Raw genomic sequence first — 8823 nt, 5'->3', positions numbered from 1 at the left:
TGTAAGCGAGGTAGGCGGGTCGCCGAGGAGTGTGAGGAAGAGGGCGGCGGCGGTTGTGGTGACTGAGCGGAGCCCAGTGACAGGATGGTGAGGATGGCAGCTGCGGCGAACGAGGCCTGGCTCTGGGCCGGGGTGCTGCGTCCTAGAGAGCCACTGGGAGTCTCTGGGCGACGATTTGGGCGATCCTGGAGGCCTGGGCGGACGCGGCCCGGGCCCGGGCGGGGGGAAGGCCCTGGGGGAGGAAAGGGAGACATGGGAGCGGCCACTTCTAGGTGCAGCCGGCTTTGGCCTTGCACCCGCGCCCCAGAGGCCGGAGGACGTACTAGGGGACAAGGGACCCCTCTCAGCTGCTAGTCCCGTCACGAGACCCACATGCCCGAGCTGGGAAAGGCCTTTGGCTCTGTGCTTCGACCGTCCCCGAGAAAGTGGCACGGTCCCCCTGCGTTTCCAGACGTTTCCCTACTTCCCCGCAGAAAGCACCTCCCGCTGGTGGGGGTGTACGGGCTAACCACCCCTCAATTGGCGAAGGCTTGCTGCTTGGATTCAAAACGGGAAGTAGCGAGCAGAATTCCTCCACCCAGTGTAGTTTACCACCTAAGGAAAGGGGATAAACGTGATCCGTTTCGCCCCTGAGACAACGTGCAGCTGCCATTGCACTGTGGCAGTGTGTTCTGGAAGGACTGCATTTTTGGCTCTTGGAATTGCTGGAACTACTTGTTTACCTAGGATGCTGACGACCCTTTAGATTAGGATTCTTTCACTAGCCTGTGAACTCCTTGAACTTGTTTGGAAAAATTTGAGAATATGCACGGTTTTCTGGGTAAAGGGCTAGCGTTGGCGCTAACGGGGTAGGTTGGGGCGCTTCATTCATTCATCAGATCGCCCCCGCCTGCCTCAGGGCCGGCCCGGCCCGGCACCCTCTCACCCCCGATAGGTTGCTGCGCCTAAGACCTTCCTACAGAAAACCTCTGGGAGCTGCTACTGGTGAGGGCTCGTAGCTGGAATCAGTTTTCAAAGGTGCACTTGACCCCCTAAAAAGTTAACAATTTCAAAAGGAGCTCTGATTATCTTGGTATTTGTGTTGATGAGGTTTAACTATATAGGAACTTTAATTTCTGACCGATGTCCATAGCATTTTTAAGATTATCACACTTCTGTGACTAACGTAGCCTTTGAGGTGGCTTGTAGACGAGACAAGCATTTATGGTCTGTACCTCTTTATCTAATGCAAAAAGCCTTAATCCCACTTTTGATTTTTGCTTATAAACAGACTCCAGTTTAGAGCAATTCATTTTATAGTAATTGTGAGACAGTGATCCCTGGGAGAAGAAGGGATTTCCTGACTTGTTTCTGAAGTTTTTTTTTTTTTTGAGAGGTGAACACTTTTTTAGGGTAGTCATACTGGCGCATCACTTTTCATGTTAAATAGAAAGAACTGGGCAAAATTTAGCATTAGCTGATTCTTTTATAATTAAGAGCATTTTATTTGGCAAAGGAGACTAGAAACATTCAACATTTAGAAGTATCCAAGAGTCCAGAGGCAGCAAAATCGGGTGGGGAAGGTCCATTTTCATCTGGAGGAATGTGTTAGTTTTTATCATCTTTAACTGGTGACTTCATCACTTGATATTCATAGTGCTGTGTTAGATCGTTTGTTCAAAGTAATGACCTAACTGCAGCATAATTTTACAACTAGAATTTTTAACATAAGAGAATTAAAATCAATATACTTGAGGAGTAAATAGGCCATAAGAATCTAGGAAACGTTAGCTTTCGTTTAAGCTATGACTGCTGAATTTTCTGAATTGTCTTATACTATTCTAAACAAAACAGGAAAATGAAAGGGATGAGAGTCAATGTGGAGAATAAGGTTTGGAAAAGAAAACATTGACAAGGCAAAATTTATTAAAAGTCTGTGTGTGCATGCGCGATGTGTCACGTTTAAAATACAGCAAATGGTTCTTTTGGTATTTTGAGCAAAGCTGATTTTTAACATTTTCTTTCATAACACTCAGAAATCATTAACAATTGTTTGCATATTCATTTGATATGGGTTTTTTTTTGTTTGTTTGTTTTTTTGGTTTGTTTCTTTTTGTTGCTTTCTTTTAACATTGGTCATGTTTCACCCTTTTTTTTCATTCCCCCTGTCTGCAATCAACTTCTTCATTCCACTAAGGCTGGGCACAGAGTAAGTTTCTTCTCTTAGCTCCTCCTAATAATGGTGGTTGGGTGTCTAATTACTGGGATTTTCACCCTTTTATAGTCTTCATCAGATAGGGAGTAACCAAATTTCTATGCTTTGATTGGGTTGGTTCTTTGTTTGAATTTAACAAGACTGCCATTTCCAGAATCTTTTGCTGTCTTAAAAGCTGTGTCTAACCTGAACTGTCAAAGTGTGGAATTTGGGCAAGGGCACCCCATAAGTATGACATTTGTTTTGTGACACTATTTCCCCTATAACTTTGTCACCTGCAGGAAACCAGAGTCCTATTTAGGATCCTCACTAATTTGAAATAATTGCTGTGTGGTCATTCATACAGTTATATATCTTTAGAATGTTGATACTTTGGGCACATGGGCATAGTCCACAGTACATTAGAGAATTTAGGTTGTCAATCATTATAAAGTATCATGTCTTACTAATGCTCTTTCTGGTTCATTAAGATTGAACAGATCATTCATTTTTAGCCCCAAACATTTTCAACCTGAGCAGAAATATACCCTTTCATGAGTTTGAGGTTATTCTTTTTCTTTTTTTATAAAGAAGTCTACTTGTTACCTTTTTCTCAAATGCCAGCTTCCCACATTAACTATGTACTTCAATCCATATTTGAAGGGATCCCCCTCAAAAGATGAAGATTGTTCTATCTCCAGGTACTTTTGTATTGATTACCAGTGAAGGTGGAAACTTCACGGTGGTTTTTAGTTTTACAGATGTTTTATCCATCTGTTTGAAACAATATAAGTCTTTGAGCAAATACCAGCTGAATCTACTCTTTATAAAGAAGAAACTTATTTAACAACTTCTTTAAAAGCACATTAATTTTACTGCAGTTACTCTACATTCTGATAACAGTTCCTTTCCTTTGTAATCACTCTTACATTTGTTGCAAATGAATCAAGCTTGGTTTGATAACAATCTTAATTTCGCACATTTTGTTTTTTATTAATTTCAATTTACAAAGTCTAGCGACAACACCATTTTCTGCTTTATCTTATTTTAGATATTTAATGTTTTCTTTGATATTAAGGAATAGTTGTGCTTTTTTAAAAAGCAGTCAAAGGGCACGTACATTTATGAATGAGACATCTGTTGGGAAATATTCTGTCATAGGTGCTTATACTAATCAATATGAAGAAATTGATTGTCTTTTGGAGGGCAGATTTTTTTATTTTTTATTTTATTTTAAAGATTTTATTTATTTTTAGAGAGAGGGTAAGGGAGGGAGAAAGATAGGGAGAGAAATATCACATGTGAGAGCTACATCTATCCATTGCTTCTGGCATGCCCCCAAATGGGGGCCCAGATGCAACCCAGGCATGTGCTCTGACTGGGAATCGAACCAGTGACCCTTTGGTTTGCAGGCTGGTGCTCAATCCACTGAGCCATACCAGCCAGGGCAGGAGGGCATATGTTATTTTTAAATGACCTTTTTTGACACTATCCTGTTAAATAACTGAAATAATGTTTGTATGTAAAATCTTTAAAATTAAAATTTTACAGGATTAAGAATTTTTATCATGTGAGACTGTGTTCCTCTTGATAAATCCATCACTTGTTTAGCTGATCTCTCTCTTTTTTTTTTTAATGTTCTAATGCATACGAAAGATTGTGAAAATGTTATTTCAAGTTTGGAAATTAAACTGAGGGTACATGAGCAATTTAGGTAATGAATATGTGACAGTAAGGCTTTTTAATTATGAAAGAAAGAGAAGATGAAGATTATAATTCAAAAGCACACATTTGCCCTTTTGAAACTTTTTGAAACATAGGTTGTTTTTAATTCCTCTGTAATATGTAGCTAATAGTTTTAAGTAGCAAATATTGCAAATTTTGGATAATGTTCCTTAAAATAGTTACCAGCCTAGTAAACATAAAGTATAGAATTAACTTTTTTCTCTATTATTACATTTCTCACAGTTATCTTTATTAATGTGCCTGGAATCAATACATATTATTTTACATTATAACTGCAGAAATATGAGTTACCATATTAGCCTTCGAAAATTCCAGATTCCATAGGGCCTAGTAATATATTTTTCATTTGGCAGTTTTGTTATTCAGTGTAATTTATAGGTCTGTAAATGAATCACTTTAGAAAGTTTGATTTTATTCTTGTTCAATAGAATGATATGTATTGTGTAGCATCGTTGTTTGTGATCAAATTAAAAAAGATTGATTTAGAACAGAGTACATTTATATATATGTGATATGTATATTTGTTTAAATGGTCATGATAAGGAATAACTTCTGCTCTTTCATATTCTGGAATCTGATTAATTTAAAATAGGAGTTATTAGAATAGAGTATCTTGTTTTGACATCATGCTTAACATTACACTTTGTCTCACCTTGGCACTTTAAAGTTGGTGTTGGTATTAGGAGACCTACACATCCCACACCGGTGCAACAGTTTGCCGGCTAAGTTCAAAAAACTGCTGGTACCAGGAAAGATTCAGCACATTCTCTGCACTGGAAATCTTTGCACCAAAGAGAGCTATGACTATCTCAAGACTCTGGCTGGTGACGTTCATATTGTGCGAGGAGACTTCGATGAGGTGATGTATATCCCTTTCCTTCCCAATATTTCCTTTTTTCTTTTTTTTTTTTTTTTAAGACTTTATTTATTTTTAGAGAGAGGGGAAGGAAGGGAGGAAGAGAGGGAGAGAAACATTGGTTGCCTCTCACAAGTCCCCAACTGGTGACATGGCCCACAACCCAGGCATGTGTCCTGACTGGGAATTGAACTGGTGACCTTTTGATTCGCAGGCCTGGTGCTCAGTCCACTGAGCCACACCAGCCAGGGCCCATTATTTCCTTTTCTTGATTCTCACATATAAAGTCTTATCGTTTAGACCAGTTTCTCAACTGTTAAAAGTCCTTTTTTATTTCCCAAATGTAAAATCATTATACATACCCCTTCGTGTTTAAAAATCACTGATTTTAGACTGCTTAATAAACATATTACTTGTTCTAACTGAATCTATACAAAATGGTTTTGTCACTATTTTTTGTAGTACTGTCATTTACTTTATAAATTCTTTGTTATGAACTTTTTGCTACCACCTATACTACCATGTTCCAAACACCATATCACTCCTTTATTCCAACTTCCTGATTCTGCCCCACCCCCTTGTTCTCCAACTAGCAATCAGGAGTGACTCTTTTAACATGGAGATCACATCACTAATCTCTTGAAAACCCTGCTGTGACTTTCTGTTGAAAGGGTTAACTAAAGGGAGATGAAGTTTTGAGGAAGTCATAGAACTAACTGTTCTATGTCTTGATTGTGGTGGTGCTTACAAGACTATGCATTTGTCAGAACCCCTTGAATTGTACACTAAAAAGAACAGTTTTACTGTATGTAAGTTATACCTCAGTAAACCTGATTTTAAAAAAGAAATAAGTTCTGGGGTTCCAAATTTCCTCAATAATTAAAAATAAGATTTTAGGCAAGTTACATCCTCTTTCTGGCCCTAGTTTCCTTCTATGTGAATATGATTGGAATAGACGACTTTTAAGACCCCTGCTAGTTACTAACACTGTATGATTTAAAGTGATACATTTGATACTAGTATGAAATGTTTATTTAGTGTTTCTGGAAATATAAATTTTTTCATAAGTTATTTAACTTCATTGGTGCTTTTTAATGGGGCTCCTTTATACCAAACTGAATGACCATAGTTTTGGGAGGTTTTTTCCCCAGTAGATTTTAAAAAGAGTTTGGGTTAACTAGACATGGCACAGAGATGAAAGGCACGAGTATGAGCAGGGAAGGGGCAAACTTCTTGTCAACATTTAGAATATAGGTCTGGTATGTTAAAAATATTAGGGGTTTGTGTTCAACTTTTTGAAAAAATTCAACTTTTTGCTACAAATTTGCTAAATTCACAGACCCTGGAACCATGTACCAGGGTTTGGATATTGGCTCAACTACTTACTAATGTGTGACCTTGGCAGATTATTTTAACCTTTCTGTGCCTCAGTTTTTTCCATACATGAAATGGGGGTCAGAGTAGAACATTCCTCTTAGGATTATTTGTAAGTATTCAGTAGCTTGATATTTATAAAGCCCTTAGAATAGTGCCTGATATTAAGAGTACTGTGTGTTTTAACTATCATCATTTTCAGCCATCCATTTAACTATTTGAAGCCTGTGGTATAATTTAAACACACCCTAGCTTACAGGTCATATGCCTAGGATTCTTAGGTAGAGGAACTCACAAATTTGGGGGAATTATCATCTTCTACAGCATGCTCAAAAGAAGCCACATTCTATAAAAATAAACACAAGAAGGAATTGAATGGAAATTGCAGTTATGTTCTGAGCATAGTTACAGCCTTAGAGACTGAGAAGAAATCAGATACTTCATCAGTATGTTGTTTGTGGACCAAAAAATCCATGAGATCAAATATTTAAAAGCAGGTTTTTGTTATTTTTTTCCACCCTGGTCTGGTGGCTCAGTTAGTTGGAACATTATCCTGTATACCAAGAGGCTCTTGGTTCAATCCAGGTCAGGGCACATACTTAGGGGGGGTTTGATCCGGGTTATGGCACATACCTAGGGTGTGGCTTCGATCCCCAGCTGGAGTGTGTATAGGAGGCAGCTGATCCACATTCCTCTCTCACATCAATGTTTCTCTCTCTTTCCCTTCCTCTACCTCTAAAATCAATAAGCTTATCCTCAGGTAGGGATTTTAGAAAAATAAATAAAAGCAGGTTTTTTAAACATTGGTATCTCTAAAACATTTTTCTTACGTCAATTTTGTATTTTAGAATCTGAATTATCCAGAACAGAAAGTTGTGACTGTTGGGCAGTTCAAAATTGGGTTGATCCATGGACACCAAGTTATTCCATGGGGAGATATGGCCAGCTTAGCCCTGTTGCAGAGGCAGTTTGATGTGGACATTCTTATCTCAGGACATACACACAAATTTGAAGCATTTGAGCATGAAAATAAATTCTACATTAACCCAGGTTCTGCCACTGGAGCGTATAATGCCTTGGAAACGTGAGTAGTATGTAATTTGGGAATTTGGGGGTTTTATAAACTTAATAATTGCATGTGTGATATTTCATAAAAGAAATGCAACCACTTAAATAATTATAGCCTTTTTGGTGATTATTATTTTTAATATGTAACAACCAGATTTTTCTTTGAATCCAAATCATTTTAAATTGAAATTTATAGTGCTGTGGCTTTTTAGTATAAAACACTGACATTATTTATATTTTCTTCCAGAAACATTATTCCTTCATTTGTGTTGATGGATATCCAGGCTTCCACAGTTGTCACTTATGTGTATCAGCTAATTGGAGATGATGTGAAAGTAGAACGAATTGAATACAAAAAATCCTAAAGCCAGGCCTGTCTTGATTTTTGTTTTGTTTTTTTTTAATTCCCTGTTCAAATCAAGTAATTAAACATTTAAGAGCCACAAAATTGTATTACTTTTATAATATTTTGCAGTAAAATACATCATCTTCTGTTAATACAATGTTCTAAGCTTCTTGTAAACTATTAAGAATATTTAGTTTAAGTATATGATTTCTATGAAAAAAATGTCCACCACACAGTAAATGGTCACGTTAAGAAAAATTTATCCTTGTAAATACCTTCAAAGTTGATATTTAGGACTTTATTATAAAAGTAGTGCATGAGGAAAAGGAATCTGGACTTTCTTGTATACATTTTTCTCTTCTCCAGTAATAAAGTTACTTTTCATTTATACTTTCTCGATAAACTGTTTTGATTTTTAAAAACCATAAAAATGAGAGACCAAATAAAACTGTGGACAAGGATTGAAGTGATGAGATGGACGAGATGCCCTTGCAGAGCGCGCTCATTTCTTACAACCTTCTGAATCATAGTGCTGGACTCGGATTTCTCTTTCTAAATCAGTTGTCATAGGGACATAGTAAATCAGCAGAGATTCTTCAAACTGCTCCTTTAAACTGCCCTGGCTGGTGTCACAGTGGACTGAGTGCCGGCCTGTGAACTGAGAGATTGCTGGTTTGAGTCCCAGTCAGGGCACATGCATGGGTTTTGGGCTGGGTCTCCAGTTGGGGGCGTGCAAAAGATCTCTCTTCAAATCAATGTTTCTCTCCCTCTGTCTCTCTCCCTTCCCCTCTCTCTAAAAATAAATAACATTTTAAAAAATTGCCCTATTCCTATTTTTCAAGTTTGAACAAAAAAAATTGTTTGAACACGTTTAGAAGGGAAGAATAATGCAAAGAATCCTCTCATTAGTACATCTACTCCTAACTTACTCTAGTTTGGGAGGCCAAGTGTTTTTGTGGCAATTTTCATAAAATAGGGCAAATTAAAATTTCCATTTTTAAGTTGTATTCAAGCAGCAAGTACTTATTAAGCATCTGCTTTGCAAGCCACCGTGTTATCTCTATTAAATGAGCCCTGGCTGGTGCGGCTCAGTGGATTGAGTGCTGGCCTGCAAACCAAAGGGTTGTAGGTTTGATTCCCCGTCAGGGCGCATGCCTGGGTTTGCAGGCCAGGTCCCCAGCTCAGGGCACGTGAGAGGCAACCACATGTTGACGTTTCTCTCCCTCTCTCCCTTCTCTCTCTAAAATAAAACCTTTAAAA

At 38.0% G+C, this 8823-nt stretch overlaps 1 protein-coding gene across 1 annotated transcript; it reads left to right on the top strand.

Moving 5' to 3' along the window:
* Nucleotides 1–13: 13 nt before the first annotated feature.
* VPS29 (VPS29 retromer complex component) lies at nucleotides 14–7953 on the top strand. Its single transcript, XM_054594113.1, has 4 exons — nucleotides 14–87; nucleotides 4587–4778; nucleotides 6998–7233; nucleotides 7465–7953. The coding sequence occupies exons 1-4, from the start codon at nucleotides 85–87 to the stop codon at nucleotides 7580–7582; spliced, it is 549 nt and encodes a 182-aa protein (XP_054450088.1). The 5' UTR covers nucleotides 14–84; the 3' UTR covers nucleotides 7583–7953.
* The last annotated feature ends 870 nt before the right edge of the window (nucleotides 7954–8823 follow it).

Source organism: Pteronotus mesoamericanus, unplaced genomic scaffold (genome assembly GCF_021234165.1).
Source record: "Pteronotus mesoamericanus isolate MK-2021 breed Mesoamerican mustached bat unplaced genomic scaffold, CSHL_Meso_final scaffold_507, whole genome shotgun sequence".
In the NCBI taxonomy this organism is placed as follows: domain Eukaryota; kingdom Metazoa; phylum Chordata; class Mammalia; order Chiroptera; family Mormoopidae; genus Pteronotus; species Pteronotus mesoamericanus.
This window is presented reverse-complemented; position numbering and strand designations above follow the sequence as displayed.

Bases quoted from the DNA above. Each gene is read 5' to 3' on its own strand.
- VPS29 (XM_054594113.1), top strand. The intron at 4,779-6,997 runs GTGATGTATATC...TTTGTATTTTAG, and splicing joins TGCGAGGAGACTTCGATGAG to AATCTGAATTATCCAGAACA. The intron at 7,234-7,464 runs GTGAGTAGTATG...ATTTTCTTCCAG, and splicing joins GCGTATAATGCCTTGGAAAC to AAACATTATTCCTTCATTTG.